The sequence below is a fragment of the Papio anubis genome, chromosome 13, assembly GCF_008728515.1.
Source record: "Papio anubis isolate 15944 chromosome 13, Panubis1.0, whole genome shotgun sequence".
Classification (NCBI taxonomy): Eukaryota; Metazoa; Chordata; class Mammalia; order Primates; family Cercopithecidae; genus Papio; species Papio anubis.
Window position 1 is genome coordinate 97,355,495 of NC_044988.1, and position 21,055 is coordinate 97,376,549.

Consider the following 21,055-nt stretch of genomic DNA (forward strand, 5'->3'; position numbering starts at 1 on the left):
TGTCCTTAGAAATTCCTTTAGTGCTCAGCTGTCCATGAAAACAGGATAAGTGGCTTCCTCCGTCTGTGCTCAGCCGGGCAGGGTGGAGTTGCTGTGCTCAGGCCAGGAGGACCTCGAATCAGGACAGGGGTGGGGTGGGGCTCTGAGCTGGGGAAGTGGCTCCAGCGTTGCTACTTCAGGGCGTCCAGGTGGGTGCAGACCTGGGAGAAGACACTGTCCACGGAGCCCTCGGCGTTGACCTGCGGGGAGATGAGCCGTGAGGGCTGAGTCACCAGGTGGAGCCGGGTGGGCCTCACCGTGGCAGGTCCCAGAGGCCAGGCCTGCCTCCCCGAGCCCAACCTAATTGACGGCAGCCTCTCACTGAACCAGTGGGGAAACCAAGGCTCAGAGAGAGGGGCTGGCCTAAGGCCACACAGCAAGCTGAGGCTGAACCACATAGGAACCCGTTTTTCCCGGAGCTCCCCTTGGGCCCGCGGGGCCCACCTTGCGCACAATGCCACGTTTCTCATAGAAGGCGATGACGGGTTCTGTGGCCTTGTAATAGGTCTCCAGCCGCTTTTTGATGGTCTCCTCATTGTCATCCACGCGCCCGCTGGTCTCTCCACGTTTCAGGAGCCGCTGGGTCATGGTCTCGGGGCCTGCGTCCACATACAGCAGCAGTGTGGGCTGTCCGATCTGCAGGCGGGCACCATGTGACAGGGACCCCATTCCCGCCCCCTAGGGCCATCTCCTCCCCATCTTCCCATCTATGAGGCCCCAACAGATACCCCCTCAGACCCTCAATCCCTTCCCCAAGGCAGCCTGAAAGACCTTCCTAAAGCCAATCTTTCCTGCCACTCCCCTGCTCAAACCTCTGCCATGGCTCCCCAGTGCCCTCAGGAGAAAGTCCACACTCCTTGCCAGACTCAGAGAGCCTAACTCTCTCTGTTCTAGGCTCTCATCCACCTTCTTCCGTGCCAGACCTGTGCCCATGCTGTTCCCTCTGCTGGAAGCCCTCTCCCCCAAGCCTGATCCTAACTCACCTTCACCTCAGTACCAAGCGTCAGGTTTCAGCTCAAAGCTCACTTCTTCAGGTCAGTCTTTCTGATGTCATCCCCTGCCCCCCAGTACTCCCAGCCTCCTGGAACAGACTCTCCCAGTGCCTTTATCTTTCCTTAAGCAGGTCTCCCAAGGGCCCCCGAGGGCAGGGAGGCACCTGTCTCACAATTGTGGGGTCCTTTGACAAAGGAACAAGGGATGAGGGAAGGGGTGAGCGGCTGCTGAGTTCTGAGGGGTTCTGAGCAATCTCACTGTCATTGGAACGTCATGTCATCCATGTCATCCATGGGACGCCTTGGAAAGGCAAGAGGAATAAGGCTCTGCAGCCCCTGCCTCGCTCAATCCGACCACCACAGCTGCCTGCCTGGGAGGGCACAGCCACCCCAGAGTCACTCGTGACTGCCACAGCTTTAGGAATGGGATTGGGACCTTCAAGCCCTGCCTCCTGCTTCCAACTGCCTGGGCCAGCCCCCAAGGCCTTCTGCGCACCTTTGGCCTTGGGCCCCTGTCAAGGCCTTGGGGCGCTGCCTCTCAGGTCAGGCTGTTTCATGCCTCTTTCCAGCTGTGTGACCAAGAGGCTTGCCCGAGGCCACACAGCTGGACAGAGGCGAGAAGCAGCCTGACCTCTGGCATCAGACTGACCTGGACCCAGGCTCACTCCTGCCTTCGTCCAGCTGTGTGACCTGGAGCAAGCCCTTTGTCCTCGCCTGTGGTACCCATCCTGATGCTCATCCCTAGCTCCTGCGTAGTTAAGGATGTGGGGTGACAGTGTCAGCTGCCTTCAGGGAGGACAGCTCCTCCTGTCCAGTGACTCCGCACCACCCAGCAGCTGCTTCTGTCTTACAGATTGCCATGGGGGCAAAGGCGGGCCTGGACCCAGCAGTGTGACCTCGACTTCAAGGCCACCTGCCCCTCATCATCATCCATCAGCTACTGAGCTCCTCCAGGGCACAGGCTCACATCTCTGGTTCATCTGGGTCTCCAGAACCAAGCACAGTAGGCTCTTTCTACACCCCCGGCAGAGGTGGCAAATCTGGGAGAGCCAGCTCAGCCTCTGGGCTTGAGATTCTGGCTGTGGGGCCTCAGTCTCCCGGTCAGGACAATGGGCATTTAGCCCGAGGAGCCCACACCGGGCACTGCCAGTCTCCAGAAAAGCTCTGGGTGTGAACCGGCCACACTTCCAGGCTGATTCTCCCTCCTTTGGTGAAGCCCTGACGCCCCCTGGTGTCCAGAGCCAAGAAGACCAGCTGCCTGGACCCCTGGAGGCCACAGCAGGCCTGGGCCCAGGGCTGAGCCTGAGCCTGCCGCCCTCAGTGGCACCTACAACAGCCCTGGGAGGGTGGGGACCTTTTTTTTTTTTTTTTTTTTTTTTTTGAGACGGAGTCGTTCAGGCTTGAGTACAGTGGCGTGATATTGGCTCACTGCAACCTCCATCAGCCGGGTTCAAGCGATTCTCGTGTCTCAGCTTCCTGAGTAGCTGGGATTACAGACACCTGCCACCACACCTAGCTAATTTTTGTATTTTTAGTACATGAGGTTTCACCATGTTGGCCAGGCTGGTGTTGAACTCCTGACCTCAAGTGATCCGCCCTCCTTGGCCTCCCAAAGTGCTAGGATTTCAGGTGTGAGCCACTGAGCCCGGCCGACTTTCATGAACTCTATTTTCTAGATGTGGCCCTGAGGGTCACAGGTGAGACCACACAGCTGGTACGTGTGAGCCAGGCCAGGACATCCTTCAGAACTGTGGCACCTGACACAGCGTCAGGGGTGAAGTCTGAAGGAATCCAGCTAACCCCCATTTCAGATAGGGAAGGTGAGGGGCAGAGTGGGGTAGACACTTTCCTGAGGTCGTGCAGCCATTCAGAGGTCAGAAAATATGGCCTCCTACCCCCAGATGAGGCTGGAAGCTACGGAAGCCCAGAAGGCCCCACGGAGACAGGGACGGGGCATGGGAATGGGGCATGGGGATGGGAGTCTTATCCTGCCCTAGCCCACTGGGATGCTGGTTAGGCTCCCCGCAGCCCTTGCCAACCTCTCCCTCCTAGGCCCTTGGAGTCCCATCTGTTTCTCCCACACAGCCTTGTGACACGGAGGCAAAGGTGTATGTGTGTGCACAGGGCCATGTGTGCAAGCACGTGTGCATCCCTGCATATGTGTGCTGCATCTGTGTCATGCATGTAGAGGAGTGCAGTATCCACTGCCATGTGTGTGCACGCATGCACATGCCCGGCCTTGTGTGTATGAACTTGTGGGCTTTGTGCGCGTGTGTGTGTGTGTGAGGTGTCTCGCCCTGGGAAAGGTGTGTCTGCAGGGTGCCCGTGCTAGGAAGCTCAGGGCTATCCTTTTCCAGGCCTGCTCTTTCCAGCAAGGCTCCTCATGACCCCTGGAAGGAGACCGATGTCCCTTCATGGCATTTGTAGCCTCCAGCCAGGCTGGAACATCCCTTGTCGCCCTGCTCACATATTCTGTTCTCCTCACACTGGCCTTGCCTTTCCAGCCCTGCCAATGCTGTTCCCTGCCCTTCTGTGTGTTTATGGGGAGCCAAGCCCCACACTTGGAGGGCGCATCCTGTCCAGTCCCCACACTGCCCCTTAAGGTAGCTGTGACCTGGTCCCCCCATTCCCTGCATTTTGCAGATGGGAAAACTAAGGTTCAGGATGGCCCAAGATCTCAAGCCGTTGAGCTGGAATCTGAGCCCAGGTTTGGGAGCTCCGCTGCCTGGCGCTTCCCCTTCTACACATTTTCTTCTACCCTTCCAGGAAGTCTTCCTGGCTTTCCTCCTCACCCACACTCCACGCATCAGCCTCTGCCCAGAAATCTGACCTGCATCGCAGCCCCCGCAGGCCCGCCCACGGCGATGGGAATCTTATCCTGCCCCAGCCCACCAGGATCCCCACTTGGGTCAGTGCCTTACCCGTCGCTCAAACTCTTCTCCTTGCTGCACCTCCCGCGGGTAGCCATCGATCAGGAAGCCTTTGGAGGTATCGACTTTGGCCACCATGGCATCCCGGAGCATGTCCAACACTGTTTCCTGGGGCACAGCAAATGAGGAAGGGGCCATGAGCCTCTGCTCCAGCTGGTCCTGCCACCTGAAATGCCCTCTCCCCTACACGAATGTCCCAAACAAGCCTCCCCCTCCAGGAAGCCTCCTCGGAATTGTGGGGACCTGGACTGAGTGAATGAATGATGCATTCACTAGACAGTATTCACTGAGTCCCTCCTTCCAGCCAGGTGCTGTCCTGGGTCCTGAGGACGTGGCCATGGGACAATCAGACCTTCCCTGCCCTGGGAAGCTCAGGGGCTGGTGAGGAGACACACACATTCCACAGATGATTTCTCCATTTCCAAGCATGGCACAGGTTGTACGGGAAGAGAAGTGGGGCTTCTGGAGTAGAAAATTGAGGGGGTCTTAGGCCAAATCTGGGGAGTTAGGGAAGTCTGAAAGCTGAAGAGGAAAGAATATTCCAGGCAAGAAAGAGTATGGCTGGTTTGAGGGGACAGAGGCCAGGGTGGCTGGAGGATGGAGGGCAGGGGGAGAGTGGGGGGCAGGGCAGAGTCCTGCAAGGTCTTGGGAGCTTCTAGAAGGAACTTGCTGTCCAGGGCAATGGGGAACTACAGAAGGGTTTGGAGCCGGGGGCGGTTACGATCAGCTTTGCCTGTGTGTCGTGGGCTTTGCTGCTGGTGGGACACCCAGTCAGGGCTACCGTCATCCCCTGCCCCTCTCCCCACCAGGGCCCACTCACCAGCGGAACCAGCTGTCCCTTCTCCATGATTTCCGACAGCTTCTTGCCCCTGGCTGAGCCTGAGCTGACTTCGGCCCGCAGGAGGTCCCCGGTGGAGAGGTGGGTGTAGCCATACTTCTGCACGATCTTCTCACACTGGGTGCCCTTCCCCGAGCCAGGCCCGCCTGCAAACGCCCGCCCATTCACAAACCCCAAGACACAGGGTCCCAGGAGGGACAGGGGCTGCCAGGGTCTCCCGGCGAGGGAGGGGCAGAGTCCAGGCTGCAGCCCCAGGCCCGGGCTCCCTCCAGCGCCTCCCTCCAGCAAGAAGACCCTTGCCGCACCATCCGCCTGCCCGCAACTCACCCACCACAAAGATGATCTTGGTTTTCTTCAGCTTCTCTGTGGGAGAGAAAAGGGGAGCAGGGCTCAGTCACTCGCTGGACCCACAGCCAGAGGCACCTCTGGAGTCCCAGGCCTGTGCTGGGCCCCAGGCGGAGGGACAGACACCGCTGGCGCTCCTGTCAGGGAGGCAGACAAGTCACAGCCCAGAGTGAGCAGGGATGTGAGTAAGCTCGGAGCCTGGGAGAGGTCTGGGAAGGGAGGGCGCCCCAGGCAGCCAGACGGGCAGAGGCAAAGGCCTAGAGGCTAAGTACTCTCCACGCAGCCAGTGGGCTGGGCCGCCAACCCTCATGGCGTCTCCCTGTGGGTGGCTGGACCCCAGGGGCCGGTCACCTCTGGCCTTCAGATCGTCTTCTCTGCGGGGGTCACTCGAGGAGCAGCAGCCCATGGTCCCGTCCTGCCGTGTCTCCCGTGTCCCCTGCCCTTCCCCTCTCAGGCCCTGGGCTGGCCCATCACCCGCCTCCCCTGGCAGTGCCAACGTGGGCTTAGCAACCACAACATATGTTGCCATGGAGATGGTTGCCGGGGTGGAGGGCTGTGGTGGGCACGTAGAACTCTTGCCCAGAGAGGGTGGTGAGCTTGGCTCCAACCTCTGTCTCATCCCGCCTGCTGTTAGATCCCAGCAAGGCCACAGCCCCACCGGGCAGAGGGAAACTGAGCTCGAGAGAGGCAGGGCCTGCTCAAGGGATGCCAGAACCCAAACCGGAACCCAGGCTCCTCCCCTGGGCTCTCAGGCTCCCTGCTTCCCAGGGAAATAGAGGGAGCAGGCTGTATCCCACCCTGCTGTGTGACTTAGGAAAGGCCTGTCCCTCTCTGGTTCTCTGCCCCTTCCAGTGAGGGTGGGCCTTGAGGCTGGAGGGAGGAGGTGGGCTGGGTGGCTCCCAGGGGCCCTCCCAGCCACAAGGCTGGAGCCCTATAGGAGCTGTCAAGAACGGCTCCTCCCGCGGGCTCCTGTCCCAGGGGTGGGGAGGCGGCAGCCCTGTGGCTGTTGATGTTTGGAGCTCAGGCAGCAGCAGCAACAGGCCCGCCGAGCGTCTTTAAGAGCTGCCCAGGCCAAGGCACAGTGCCAGGGACTGGACGGATGGTGCTGCCAGCAGCTGCGGGCGGGCCCGTTCTGGACTCTCTGCCCGCCCGTGTCTCCCTCTAAGTCCCAGCCCATAGGAGCCAGGAGAGTCCAAGACTTCCTCAAGGCCCACCCTCACTGGATGATAGGGAAACTGAGTCCCCGAGAGGTATGGGGACTTGCCTTGTCCTCATTAGACCTGCTGTTTTGTGTATCTGTGGCCTCTCCACGGGGCAGGGTCTCAGCTCTATAAATCCAGCATAGAGGGTGTGTGCTGGGGCCCTCAGGAGTCTTGGGGAGGCCTCATCACTTCTAAAATTAATATTGGAGCTGGGACATCCCGTGAGAGGCCAGAGGAAGATACTGGAGGCTCCCAGCCAGGCCCCCTCTGGCAGCCCCAGAACCTTCTCCAACCCCTCCCAGAATGTCTCCCTGAGAGTGCACCCCCTTAACAGTCAGGCACACTGAGGCCCAGGCAATGGGCAAAAGGAGAGGAGGCTCATACCTTCCATCCTGCCGAGGTCCCGGGAGCCGTGTCAATGCTCTGCAAGACAAGGGCACAGGCTGGGCTGGGGAGGGATTTTCCTCCTCACCCTGACTCACCTTCTGCTAAGCCACACCCAAGGCAACCGGTGTGTGCCAGGCCCGACACGCAGTCTGAGGGCAGAGGGGGCTGCCGGTGGCAGGGAAGGCCCAGGACCTTCCCTGAGAAAGTCACCTTGGGAAAGTGACCTTGGAAAAATCACCTTTCATCTCTGGCCTCCCTGGCTTCACCTGTCACAGAAGGGCAGTAGCCCCCTCCCATCTACCTGGGTTCCCACTGGAGGGGCTGGGACTTGGTAAGGATGGCACCGAGGGACATAAACAGCGGCCACACAGCTGCAGAGCTGCTCCCCTCTAAACTCTCAGAAAACAGGGCGCGAGGCCAGCGTCTGCTCAGATGCCTTGACAACGCTCCCCAGGGCCGGAGGGAAGCTGCCAGGAGGCGGGAGGTGGCCAGAAACTACGTGTGTCTGGGATGAGGTTTGGATGGGGATCCTCTAACGGACACACAGGCCTGAGGTGGAGGAATCTACAGGAGCCATTCGCATGAACATAGCCCTTTATAATTGTCAAAATGAGGTGGTCCCAGGCCCTTCACGTCTACAGGTCCAGCACCCAGCCCCACGCATTGTCCCTGCACCCCCATCCTTTGAGGCTTTACTGCCCCCACCTTGGCCTCAGCCTGCCCATGAGCCCAATCACATCTGCGACCCCATCCTGTGCTGCCACAACCCCAGGACCTTCCCCACCTCACCCCCCCATCTCAGAATCGCCCCCTGGACACCTTTGGCCTCCACTTCTTCGCTCCCACCCACCAGCCCTCCCCAAGGCCACTCACGACCACCACAGCCACACTTCCCTCCAGCCTTGACCTCCAGCCAGCAACCCCACCCACACTGGGACCTCCACCCCAGGCACCCACACCACCCTTTCTACTTGGCTTCAGGCTCTAAGGACTCCCATCCCTGTGCAGGCAGCCCAGGCCTCTCTCCCTAGCCCCAGACATCCAAGCCCCCCAGACAGGCCCCAGAAGCCCCACAGGCTTCCCAGGCTCTGAACAGCCCTCCCCGAGTCCCAGTTCCAAGCCCCTTTGGCCAAGCCATAGGCCAAGTCAGTGTGAAGGCTCCCCTCTCCTCTCCACAGCCCTGCACAGCCACTGCCCAACCCTCCACTCCCCAGGCTCTCTCTATCTGTCTGGTCACCACTATGTCCTGTGCTAAGCAAGAGGCTGGGCCACTGCCCCCGCCTCCACGTGGGTCTCGAAGCCTCCACACCCTGCCAGGCCATTTGCAGGATTTTCTCTGGCAGGCATCAGACCACATCACACACCCGCTTACAACTTTGCATGTGTTGCCCTCTCGGCTCCCAGACAAAGCCTGGGCCCCTTGACATAGTGGACAGGTCCCGGTGAGCTGACCTCTGCTCCCCCTGCAACCCTATCAGTTGCCACTGGCAGATGTACCCAATGCCTGGATGCCTTTCCCCACCTCGCTATTGTGTGGGACTCAGTTCAGGTGCCACCTCCTTCGGGAAGCCTTCCTGGACTCTGCCCTCCACTCCCACACTGGCAGGTGCCTCCTGGAAACCTGTCCTGCACCGCACAACCACGCTGTACTGGACCCCTCTGCTGTGCTGTGGGCGTAGGGTCCCACTGACTGGGCCTGGCACAGGCTGAGCACAGGGCTGGGGAGCCTCGTTTCATCCTCACTGCCTTGGGAGGAAACTGAGGCATGGGGAGGAGGATAGACTGGTTCGAGGGCCGGCTAGGGTCCATCTTGGCCCTGGGTTTCTGCTACTCTGGGCCTGGCACCCAGTAGGAGCTGAAGCGGCTTTGCTGATGTCCCTGCTGCCCCAGGCAGGAGTGGCAGCCACTTTTCCTGCTGAGTGTGCTTCAGCAGGGGTAGGAGCTGCCAGGTGCCCCTCAGCAGCTGCCCATGGGAGGGGGAGTGTCCTGGGCCAGGAACAACCACAGTGAAGCCCTGAGAAGTGGCCTCGACCCTGCCCTGCCCCCTCCTGGTAATCTAAGCCCCTCCGCCCTGCTGGCACCTGCCAATTCCTTGATCTAAAATAACTTGGGTCGTGAGGAGGCCTCACAGAGGACAGGGGTCTAGGATGGAGTTGGGTTACGGGCTAAGCACCCAGGCCTTATAAGGCCCCTGGGTTGAGGCCTCAGCGACTCCTAATATGACTGGATGGTCTGCTAAGGGGTCTGTGGGGCTGAGGCCCAGAGGGACAGTGACTTAACCCCAATCACAAGGCAAGGCCAAGGCAAGCCCAGGTCTCCCAGCTTCTGACCCAACCTAGTCGTTTCCCAGTGGGTAGCAACTGACTAGGGTTCGAATCCCAGCTCCATCACTCAGCTGTGTGACCTTGGGCAGCTGGCGCCCCTCTCTGGGCCTGTCCTGCTGCTGTTGAGGAGTACCAGGTGGCCACTGAGCAGTGCTGCCGGGAGGCCCCAAGCACTGGCCCTGGGGCTCTGGTCAGGAGGCTAGGGCAAGCTCTGAGCATCCAAGGGGGTGATGCACCCAGCACTAGAAGTGGTGTGACAGTATAGCCCCACCAAGCACAGAGGCTGCCCCTGTCCAGGTCCTCTGGGGCAGGGAGCCAGGCCACAGCTCCCCCTCTCTGGGCCCCAGCTGGGACATACCAAGGGCAGTGACCTGGAGCCCCAGGAGTGCCAGCCAGAACAAAGGGGTGACTATCTGGGAGGCTGGAAGGGGCTGCAACAGACACACACACACGCACACGCACACACACACGCACGGATCCACAAAGGCACAGGCAGCGAGGCACAGATCCCCAGGGTCCGGGGAACACAGCCACGCAAACACACACGAATCACAACCACGGATACACAGCCTCACAGACCCCAGAGAGCCCCGCACCAGCACGCCCCCGCCCTCCCCCGGTGCCGCTGCCCCTCCCCGCGGAGGCGCCCCCCAGACACGCTCGGGCACGCACTGACCTGGCGAGGGGTGCGGGTGGGCGCCGAGGCCAGTGCGTGCCCTGCCCGTCCTCGCGGCCGCCGGCAAAGGCGACTATTTATAAGGCTGTCAGCGCGCGGCATGCCGGGAGCCGGCGTTCCCGAAGGCAGGGAGGGCGGGAAGGAGGGAGGGAGAGCGGACCAGGGACCGGGAAGCGGGGCGGTACCGAACCCGAGCCCGGGTGTGCGGCGACACCGCGCCTGGCACCATGTGCCCCGCACCGTGCACCCCCAGGTGGCTGTGCCCACACACGCCAACTACACTTCACAGTTTGCCAAGAGTTTTCCATTGCGGTACCCCCACTGTGCCTAAGGTACACTCCAGGGTACAAGGCCAGGATTTCCCTATGATAGCTGGAGAAACTGAGGCTCAGAGAGTAGTGGCTCTTTGCGCAAAATCCGCAATGGTGGCAGAGAGACGCCAGACCAGGGAGCAAGGGGACTGAGGCATGGACTCAGGAGCTTTGCTGGCCACAGTCCCCAAGCCCGCCCTCAGAGCCTGCCCAGAGGCCCTGGCCGAGACCCACCTGGAACTCCTCCCCTGTTGGGAGGGACCCTTGGAGCTTCTCTGGGGCTGGAATCCCCTCCAGAACCCCCAAAAACCACCCGGTAAGGTAGAAGATGATAGAAAACCAGCGCTGCTCCCCTGGAGCTGCCGGGCAGCGCACTTATCCCAGTGAGTGAGCGCTAGGATGTGGGACATTCAGAAGGCTGTGGATAGCCAGAGAGGGGATTTGTGGTCTTGATAAAAAGAATAGCTCCCAGTAAAGAGCACTCACTGTGCTAAGCAGCAGACTCCAGCCGCATCTGCGAATCCTTAGACACCGCAGAACCGGAGGCGAGCATGTCAACTACCTTGCCTGAGGTTCCCTAGTAGAAAGCCACGTGTTTATCCAGCGTTTTGCAGGGGGACTGGCGCATAGTAGTAGGTGCTCAGTGATGTAGCCAGGGAGGGATGGGAGCCCAGGCAGCAGCCCCAGATGGTGAGGTGGGTTGAATTTGGAATTTGTATTATAGGTCCTAGGGAGCCATAGAAGGTATTTGAGCAAGACAGTGAGACTACCAGGAAACTGAGAACACCTTCAGTGGTGGTGCCTTAGCAACCACAACAGCCGGGAGACCAGGAGGCCTGGGTCTCTGCTACCTGTAATGTCAGATAAATTCTTACTTCTTGGGACCTTAGTTTCCCCATCTGTCGGGGGGGGGGGGGGAGGCAGGTGCAGTGGGGTCAGAGTTCTGCATTAGAAGCTGTTTGAAAGGCCCTCTCAAGGGTGTGTGCATTGGCACCTTTGGGGAAAGCTATTGACAAAGTAAATCAAACTTTCAAATGGTCTGGGCACGACGGTCACTCCTGTAACCCCAGCATTTTGGGAGGACAAGGTGGGAGGATCACTTGAGCTCACTTGAAGCCAGGAATTCTGAGACCAGCCTGGGAAACATAATGAGATCCCGTCTCTAAAAATAACACACACACACACACACACACACACACATACACACTTCAAATGCACCCTTCTACTTTAATAAATTTGTTTCAAGGAAACATGTGGGCACAAATTTGCATAGGAAGGTTTTAAAGTGCCAGCAGGGACTCACTGGGATGATGGCACAGCCAGGGTGGGTGAGGAGTTGGCAACTTTCCCATAGGGTCTGAGTGAGAAAGGAAGCCCAAGTTGTTTGTGGTTAATGGGACAAGAGGCTTCAGACACACATAACATTGGTAACAAATAGGCAAAAAGGCCGGGCGCGGTGGCTCATGCCTGTAATCCCTGCACTTTGGGAGCCTGAGGCGGGTGGATCACCTGAGGTCAGGAGTTCGAGACCAGCCTGGTCAACATGGTGAAACCCCATCTCTACTAAAAATACAAAAATTAACCGGGCGTGGTGGCGCAGGCCTGTAATCCCAGCTACTAGGAAGGCTGAGGCAGGAGAATAGCTTGAACCCAGGAGGTGGAGGTTGTGGTGAGCCAAGATCACGCCATTGCACTTCCAGACTGGGCAACAGGGCAACAAGAGTGAAACTCCGTCTCAAAAAAAGAAAAAAAGAAAAAAAAAGAGAAAGAAATAGGCCAAAAGCCCCACTGCACTCTTCGGATCCCACCTGCATAAAAATGACTTGAGGTCATGCGTGGTGACTCATGCCTGTAATCCCAGCACTTTGGGAGGCCGACACAGGAGGATCACTTGAGGCCAGGAGTTCAAGACCAGCCTGGGCAACATAGTGAGACACTGTCTCTACTTTTTCTTTTTCTTTTTCTTTCTTTCTTTCTTTTTTTTTTTTTTTTTAGATGGAGTCTCACCCTGTCGCCCAGGCTAGAGTGCAATGGTGTGATCTCGGGTCACTGCAACCTCCGCCTCCCAGGTTCAAGCGATTCTCCTGCCTCAGCCTCCCGAGTAGCTAGGATTACAGCCATGAGCCACCACACCTGGCTAACTTTTTGTATCTTTAGTAAAGACAGAGTTTCACCATGTTGGCCAGGCTGGTCTTAAACTCCTGACCTCGTGATCCACCGTGTCAGCCTCCCAAAGTGCTGGGATTACAAGCATGAGCCACCACGTACCGGCCTCTTTTTATTATTATTAAAAGTAGTAATTTAAAGACGAATATGCAGTAGGTAGGTGTGTGTGTAAATTTATTTCAGACTTTTTCTTCTTTTTAGACTCATCTCTACAAAGTTAAATTACACAGCCCACATCAGCTGAAAAACACCTAGGGGCCTAGGACAGTAGGACAGGTAATTGAGACATTTCATCTCTACTTAAAGGCTTTCCAGGTTGAGATGCATTGGGGTTGCTGAGGTAATGGTGATGATCTCACTGAGTCACCTGCCTCCCCCAGGTTTGCCTTGTTTTCTGGAGCAGCTGGGGATTACAGGCATGCCACACACCCAGCTAATTTTTATTTTTAGTAGAGACGGGTTTCTCCACAAGGTCAGGCTGGTCTCTCAACTCCTGACCTCAGATGATCTGCTTCGTTTGGCCTCCCAAAGAGCTGGGATTACACAGCACTTTGGGAGGCCGAGACGGGTGATCACTTGGGTCAGAGATCGAGACCATCCTGCCTAACCCGGTGAAAACCCTCGCCTCTACTAAAAAAAAAACACAACTAGCCAGGCGTGGTGGTGGCACCTGTAGTCCCAGCTACTCAGGAGGCTGAGGCAGGAGAATGGTGTAAACCTGGGAGGCAGAGGTTGCAGTGAATTGAGATCATGCCATTACACTCTAGCCTTGGCCACAAGAGTGAAACTCCATCTCAAAAAAAAAAAGCCTGGAGAAGCCTTTAAGTAGGAAGTGGAAGTGTCACCTCTAGCCAGGCGGTCGTAGGCACACACCTGTCCTCTCTGTCCTGTTTCATTTCACCCACTCTAAGATGTTTTCAATTTGATTGTAAGACAATGTAATTTTAACTTTGTAGAGTTAAGGTGCAAAAAAAAGAGAAAAGTCTGAGAATAGATTTTATACACACACACACACACACACACACACAAATATACTTGCATACTTGCGGAGCTTGCAGTGAGCTGAGATCCGGCCACTGCACTCCAGCCTGGGGGACAGAGCGAGACTCCGTCTCAAAAAAAAAAAAAAAAAAAAAGAGCTGGGATTACAGCGTAAGGCACCACGCCCAGCTGGCATTTTATTATTTTATTTATTTGTTTATTTATTTATTTATTTATGAGACGGAGACTCACTCTGTTGCCCAGGCTGGAGTGCAGTGGCATAATCTTGGCTCACTGCGACCTCTGCCTCCCGGGCTCAAGAGATTCTCCTGCCTCAAGTCCCCCAGTAGCTGGGACTACAGGCACGTGCCACCACACCTGGCTAATTTTTGTATTTTTAGTAGAGGCAGGGTTTCACCATATTTGCCAGGTTGGTCTCGACCTCCTGACCTCAAGTGATCCACCTGCCTCGGCCTCGGCCTCCCAAAGTGCTGGGATTACAAGCGTGAGCCACTGCGCCCAGTCCCCCAGGCTTTCTTTCTTTTTTTTTTTTTTAAGAGACAGGGTCTCACTTTGTTGCCCAGGCTGCAGTGCTATGTCAAAATTATAGATCACTGAAGCCTCAAATTCCTGGGCTCCAGCAATCCTCCTGCCTTGGCCTCCCAAAGTGCTGAGATTACAGGTGTGTGCCACAGGGCCCAGCCACCCAAGCATTTTTGTTTTCCCATACAATGAGCATATATATATATATATATATATATAACAACTTTAACATGGATAAATCTTGAGGACATTACATAAGTGAAATAAGCCCATCACAAAAAAGCAAATACTGTATGATTCCTTTACATTGAAGTATCTAAAGGAGTCAAACTCATAGAAAAAAAAGTAGAATAGTGGCTGCCAGGAGCCGGGGAGGATGAGGAAGGGAGGATTGCTGTTTAATGGGTACAGAGTCTCAGATCTGCAAAATGACGAAGTTTTGGAGCCCTGCTATCCAACAGTGTGAAAATTGTTAAGATGATTAATTTTCTGTTATATGTTTTTTGCCGCAAGTTTTAAAATAAAATAAGTAATTTTTTTTAATTAAAAAATCAGGCCGGGCGCAGTGGCTCAAGCCTGTAATCCCAGCACTTTGGGAGGCCCAGGCGGGTGGATCACGAGGTCAGGAGATCGAGACCATCCTGGCTAACATGGTGAAACCCCGTCTCTACTAAAAATACAAAAAACTAGCTGGGTGTGGTGGCGGGCGCCTGTAGTCCCAGCTACTTGGGATGCTGAGGCGGGAGAATGGCGTGAACCCGGGAGGCGGAGCTTGCAGTGAGCCGAGATCGCGCCACTGCACTCCAGCCTGGGAGACACAGCGAGACTCCGTCTCAAAAAATAAATAAATTAATAAATTAATTAATTAATTAAAAAATCAGTTTTAAGTATCTTTTATTTTATTTGCATGTGAACTATGGATTTTCTACCAATTCTGGAATATTAACGTTTCAGAATTTTATTTCCCAGGTATAAGCTAAGAAAAGAAAAAAACAGAGGGACAGAAAAACTGGAAGAGGGAAAGAAAAAAGAATTGCATGGAGCCTGGGCACCGTGGCTCACATCTGTAATCCCAGCACTTTGGGAGACTGAGGCAGGAGGATTGCTTGAGCCCAGGAGTTTGAGACCAGCCTGGGCAACATAGCAAGACCCTGTCTCTAAAAAAAAAAAAAAAAAGTTTTCATTATCCAAGTGTGATGGTGCCTGCCTATAGTCCCAGCTACTCGGGAGGCTGAGGCGGGAGGATTGCTCAAGTCCAGGAGGTCAAAGCTACAGTAAACCGTGATCACACCAGTGTACTCCAGCCTGAGACACAGAGCGTGATGTTGTCTCAGAAAAAGAAAAAATTGCATGGAGGAAAGATCGGGAAGATTATACCCTAATAGGACTCGGCAATACCCTCCCTTTCTATCTTCTATCATTTGTATTGTTTTATGATCAAAAAATCTAAAAACAGAAACATAGAAAAATGAAACCAATTTTTAAAAAATATTTTAAAATATTTTGTAGCTTGTGACATTTAGGAACAAAATTAAAATGAAAATATTTTGGTTAAAGAAAAAATTCCAGCCAGGCGCGGTGGCTCATGTTTGTAATCCCAGCACTATGGGAGGCCGAGGGCAGAACACTTGAGGCCAGGAGTGTGAGATCACCCTGGCCATCAAAGTGAAACCCCACCCTCTACTAAAAATATAAAAATTAGCTGGGTGGACATGGAATCCTGAAGGAATGGACTAACAAGATCTGAAAGATCTCAAAGGAAAGGAAAGAAGGAAAGGAAGGAAGGAAGAGGAAGGAAGGGAAGTGGAAGGAAGGAAGGAAGGAAGAAGGAAGAAGGGAAGGGAAGGAAGAAGGAAGGAAGGAAGAAGGAAGAAGGAAGGAAGGAAGAAGAAGGGAAAAGGAAGAGGGGAAGGAAGGAAGACGGGAAGGGAAGAAGGGAAAAAGGAAGAAGGAAGAGCGTTAGAAGGAAAAAGGAAGAAGGAAGAAGGAAAAGGAAGAGGAAGGAAGAAGGAAGAGGGGAAGGAAGGAAGAAAGGAAGGAAGAAGGAAGGAAGGAAGGAAGGTGGAAGGAAAGGAAGAAGAAGGAGGAGGGGGAGGGAGGGGAGGGGAGGGGAGGGAAGGGAAGGAAGGAAGGAAGGAAGGAAGGAAGGAAGGAAATGGACGGAAGGGATGGAATGGACCTGAAGAATGGATTGGAATGGAAATGGAATGGATCAGGAAACAGCTGGACGGGAAGCCCAGAGAGGAGCGGCTGCCATTCATAGGTTTGCAGCTGGTGGGAGGCGCCCCCTCCCAAGGAGGGGTGGGGGTAGGGCCCTCTGCACAGAGGTGAGGAAGCACTAGCCTCACTGAGGTACCCAGGAGGGGGTGCAGGTGCAGATGGAGGTGCAGGAAGGCCTCAAACGCCAGACAAGTCTGTAAGTTTGGAGCTGGCCAGTGAACAGGGAGCCAGTGAAGGTTTCAGGGCAAAGAGGGCTGTGATGAGGGAGGCTTCAGGAAGCTCACTTTAGCAATGAGTGGGCCAGTCTCCACTGGGTCCCACTGAGGGGGTGAGAGATTGAGGAGTTGGGGACTAGGCCCACCAGAGTCCCACCTCCTGATGCTCCACTGAACTTCCCCCTGGGGAACTGACCCCCTCTTGACACCCCTCCTACTGACCTCTCCCTCCCCCGGGGACAGAGAGAAGAGCCACAGCACTCTGGGAGGAATTCTACCTCAAAACCTCTGCCGGGGTTGGGTGCGGTGGCTCATGCCTGTAATCCCAGCACTTTGGGAGGCCGAGGCAGGCGGATCATTTGAGGCCAGGAGTTCAAGACCAACCTGGGCAACATGCTGAAACCCCGTCTCTACTAAAAATACAAAAATTAGCCAGGCATGGTGGCAAGCTCTTGTAGTCCCAGCTACTTGGGAGGCTGAGGCACGAGAATCACTTGAACCCGGGAGGCAGGGGTTGCAACAAGCCAAGATTGCACCACTGCACTCCAGCCTCGGTGACAGAGTGAGACTCCATCTCAAAAAAAAAAAAAAAAAGAGGAAGGCCGGATGTGGTGGCTCACACCTGAAATCCCAGCACTTTGTGAGGCCGAGGTGGGTGGATCATGAGGTCAGGAGTTCAAGACCAGCCTGACCAACATGGTGAAACCCTGTCTCTACTAAAAATACAAAAATTAGCTGGACATGGTGGCATGTGCCTGTGGAATCCCATCTACTTAGGAGGCCGAGGCAGCAGAATCGCTTGAACCTGGGAGGTGGAGGTTGCAGTGAGCCTAGATTGCGCCACTGCACTGTAGCCTGGGTGACAGAGCGAGTCTCTGTCTCAAAAAAAAAAAAAAAAAAAAACCTCTTCCTGGACCCAGGTTCCCAGAAGCCTTTGCATGGGGTTGGATGGGTGCCATATTCCCATATCCCCATGCCCATGCACAGCTTTCTGTTCCCCATGTAGACTTTACATGGAGTCCCAGTCTCTCTAGCACCCCCGGCCCCACTGCCACTGTTACTATGTCTGGTCAGCCCCTGGGCCCTGGGCCATGCTACCTGTCAGCCTCCTGCCCATTCTGCTGTGGTCCCATTTGACTTCTCTAAGCAAGACAAGAAAGATCAAGGCTCTTGCCCCCTCAGACTGACATTTACGGCCTTGCCTTGTGCCATCTGGCCCCAGGCAGTCTCATGTCTCACTGCTCCCTCCTGCTGTAGCCTCACTGCCTACTGGGTGAAGCTGGGGATCCCACCATGAAGCTTCTCTGTGGGCCACTCCTCCCACCAGACACTCCTGCCCTCATCAACTGTCCCTAATACAGTGCGCAGCATACGGCTGCTTATTGGCTACGTGAATTGAGAGGCAGATGCAAGGTGCCATTCATGCCTTCCAGCCCCAATCGCCACCATCCTGGCTGGCCCAGTGCCCAGAAGGGTTCTCTTTCCTGTCCCCAGCAGCTCAGGAGCCCTGGGAGATCCCAGCAGGCTGCCTGCCGGTGTCTTACACAGGCAGACTCTTTGTTAGGCCTCGCCCCTGAGGGCATCTTATCTGCCCAAACAGTTTGTAATCTCTGGAGTCACAGACCCCTGCCTCCTGCCAACCTGGAGTACACAGCCCTTTTGCAGAGAGGCTGGTGGCAACTCGGAGACTACCACTCACCACATCCCTGCCAGCGTTACAGCCCGCCAGGCCCCCTCCTGCTGGGTTTGGCAGGAAATCGCAGCTCCCAGTCATCAGGTCCCCAGACCCTTAAGGAGCTGAGAGACCTCTGGCTCTGTGGCCTGGGCTGTCTTTCCCCCACCCCTTCTGCACTCACTGCTCAAACTCTTCTCCCAGCTTCTGTGCGAATTCTTCCTAGTGCACCATGGGGCTCCTCCCTCCCTGGAACCTGAGCTCCTTGAAGGCGGTGTCTGGTCTCCTTTTGCCCTTGAAGGAATTGGGGCTCTCAGAGGCGAAATGACTTGCCCAAGGTCACACAGGCAGGGTGAGGTGGGGACAGGAAAAGCCAGATGGGCCTGGCTCCACACGCCCCCACCATCCTCAGAGTCCCCAGGCCTCCACTCAAGATGCAAAATACACACCTCACTGGCCACTGGCTCTGCAAAAGCTGAGGATCGCTTTACTGGAATCCCCCAACTGGAAGACGCAGTCCTGAGGCCACATGCAGCGCTGGGCCAGAAGGCTGTGCTTGACCCAGGAGACACAGGACACGAAGCCGGAGCGTAGGTGTGTTTATTCCTGTACAAATCATTACAAAACCAAGTCTGAGGCAGTCGCCGCCCCCACCCATCACCCCAGTGTGCAATGGCTAGCCGCTGGCCTCCTCCATCTGGTCCCCCCGGCCTCACAGCCTCCTCCTGAAGCCCTTCCCTTCCAGGCTCCAGAAGAACAAGAGACAAACACAACCCACTGAGGCCCAGCTTTAATAAAGTGCCTGATAACAGAGCCAGGGGACAGAACCCAGGCGACACAGCTCCCGGCAGTCATCCCAGGATGACAGGGGGTCGGGGGAGACCCTCGGAAGCCCCCAGTGGCTCCAGACAAAGGAGCAGCCCCAAAGGCACCTCCAACAGTTGGAAAACCTCCCCGCTAGAGGGCAGAAAAGCAGTCCTGGCCCTTAAAGAGCCAAGCTAATGGCAGCTGGCTGAGGGGCTAAGAAAACAGCTTAAGGTTTGTCCCATTCCCTTCAGAGTCCCCCAACTCTAGAGGAGTTTGCGCAAAAATACCCTAAAGTTTTCCAGGAGGTGGGGAGGTCACCCCAGACCCCCCAAAGAGCTGAGCCTCCCAGCAAGGGATAGTGTGGCTGGGGGGGTCCAGATGGGGAGGGCAGACCCGAGGGCACTTGTAGGGGAGGTGGCAAGGGTCTCAGACTCCGCACTGGAAACTGGCGTGGGCAGAAGGATGCCCACAGAGGGGGAAGGGTTTGTCCAAGGTCGCTCAGGGCAGAGTCAAGACCTGGATGCCAGCCTCCCACCTCTGGGACCTCCCCACCGCCCCCACAACCTCCACAACCCCAAAAATTCTCTGGCCAGGCCTCCAGACAGCTTCTACCCCCACACAATCTCTCTTTCTGGTGCTAGAAATTGAGGGGACAACACCAAGTTCCCAGCTCCTTGGGACAGGACCTCATTATCCCAGTAGAGTGGGGAGTGACTGGGGGGTCCATTCCCGGGGCTCTGAACCAAGGCCTCATGGGGAAGGATATGTCCTTAGCCTCAGATCGACTCAGAAATACCCCTCTACCCTGATTGACTGTGCGCAGACCCTGACTGCACAAGAAAGACACCCCTGATTAATCACATAGACTTCCAAATCCCTGATTGGCCAACAGATTCTCCAGGTACTGATTGGCTGGAGGATACATCGTCCTCAAGGCCCTGATTGGCTGGGAGACACTCCGGCGAGCTTTGATTGACCAGAAGGTGGTCCCTATCCCAGCGGCTGGGCGGAGGCTGCTTCTCCTCTGACCCTCCTGAGGTCCCACAGGCTGGGTGGCTTAGGTCCAGGAGGGGTGGGAGAAGGTGATGCCATACAGCTGGGCCCACGACGAGAAGACCCTTTTCTCGGTGATAAAGCGGTGGTGGTTGCCCTTGCGGCTGTGCTCATTCTGGATGTAGGTGACACATTCGTCCGGCCCCTTGGGCTCGTAGTAGTGGTAGGGCATGCGCTGGAGGCGGGGCCGCTGGCTGGGACAGAATAGATGGGAGTCACCAGGGCAGGGTGGGCGCTGGCAGGGTCCTTGCCCTTTCAGCCCCTTGCCTGCCATAGGACCTCAATAAGAGAAATCCCCACACCTCCTGGGGCCTCGGTATCCCCATCCGTAAAATGGGTGCAGGGTGGACTAGGTTTGTAACCACCAAAATTTTTTTTTTTTTTTTTAAATGCAGTGGCACTTTTTCCTTTCCCCAAGAGGGCGGCAGTGTAGAGCAGTGGTGAGGGCTGTGGGCACTGGAGCCTGGTCCCTCTTCCTGCTGTTTGGAGGACCTCTGGCTACTCATAAAACATACTCCTCAGTTTTTCTCATTTAATAAATGGGAAGAATAACAGTTCTTATCCCATAAGGTTGCTGTGAGGAGTAAGTGAGAGACTACATGTAGCCATGCTTGGTACCTGGTCAGTACTCAGTAGAGTATAGCTGTCCCCTAGTGGGCTTTTCATATATAATGCTACTACTAATAGTTATTATTTATAAATAAACTCTGGCTGAACTTGGAGTGGAGGCCCCTGAGGAGGCAGAAGAAGTCTAGATCTCTGCAGAACAGTTTGAAAACAATGAAGCAGAGGCCCTCAAAGGCACCTTCAGCCAAGGTTTCCAGCCCTCCCAGCTCCATCCTGCGGCCAGTGCCGGAGTGTTGTCCTGGGAGGGCGCTGGCAAGGAGGGCTCACCTGCAGTAGTTCGGGGGGACCATGCCATACACGTGCACGTGGTCACACAACTCCACCGCAATCACCATGGTAAACCAGCCTGTGCTCAACCACGAATGAGACTTCTCCCTGGGGATGAATAGGGGTCACGATGAGGGTGCATGCAGGCAGAGATGGGAGCAGGTGATCCAGGGTCACCCACGTGGAGTTCCCTGGAACTCCTCCCATCCACCCATTGGGGCCCCACCCCCACTTTGGTTACCCCAAGTCCAGCCTCGTGTGGGAGCATGGCGTGTGGCAGAGGGCTGTCCGGGCAGAAGTGAGGGGTGTGGAGGGAGCTCCTTTGAGGGGAAGAACAGGAACAGGGCATGCTGAAAATGAACTGTCTCCTGGGGAGCCGGGTCACAGTTGGGCAGGCTGAGTGACTATGATGATCGAGCATGCTGAAAACAGCTGTGCCCATGCTAGAAGCAGACTCCTA

At 55.9% G+C, this 21,055-nt stretch overlaps 2 protein-coding genes across 22 annotated transcripts in view; both read right to left on the reverse strand.

Annotated features, from left to right (window-relative positions):
* AK1 (adenylate kinase 1) lies at nucleotides 1-18,447 on the reverse strand. 4 transcript variants are annotated; one of them, XM_009189105.2, is made up of 7 exons: nucleotides 18,291-18,447; nucleotides 6,731-6,769; nucleotides 5,127-5,162; nucleotides 4,782-4,945; nucleotides 3,953-4,069; nucleotides 484-675; nucleotides 1-239 (listed from the first exon to the last, which is right to left on the reverse strand). In XM_009189105.2, the coding sequence occupies exons 2-7, from the start codon at nucleotides 6,735-6,737 to the stop codon at nucleotides 171-173; spliced, it is 585 nt and encodes a 194-aa protein (XP_009187369.1). In that variant the 5' UTR covers nucleotides 6,738-6,769; nucleotides 18,291-18,447; the 3' UTR covers nucleotides 1-170. The 4 variants fall into 4 exon arrangements, with proteins under 4 accessions (XP_009187369.1, XP_009187366.1, XP_009187368.1 ...); XM_009189102.2 differs by lacking the exon at nucleotides 18,291-18,447 and adding an exon at nucleotides 9,734-9,849; XM_009189104.4 differs by lacking the exon at nucleotides 18,291-18,447 and adding an exon at nucleotides 7,035-7,119.
* Nucleotides 18,425-21,055, reverse strand: part of ST6GALNAC6 (ST6 N-acetylgalactosaminide alpha-2,6-sialyltransferase 6) — a 23,301-nt gene continuing 20,670 nt past the window's right edge. For 11 of the 18 annotated variants that reach the window (XM_031654541.1, XM_031654542.1, XM_017949978.3 and 8 more), the window contains 2 exons: nucleotides 20,596-20,703; nucleotides 18,425-19,891 (listed from right to left, as the gene is read on the reverse strand). In XM_031654541.1, coding sequence (XP_031510401.1) covers nucleotides 19,639-19,891; nucleotides 20,596-20,703 — 361 coding nt within the window. In that variant the 3' untranslated portion in view covers nucleotides 18,425-19,638. Of the gene's footprint in view, nucleotides 19,896-20,595; nucleotides 20,704-21,055 lie in introns of all 18 variants that reach the window. The other 7 variants (XM_009189111.3, XM_009189112.2, XM_009189106.2 and 4 more) reach the window with 3 other exon arrangements.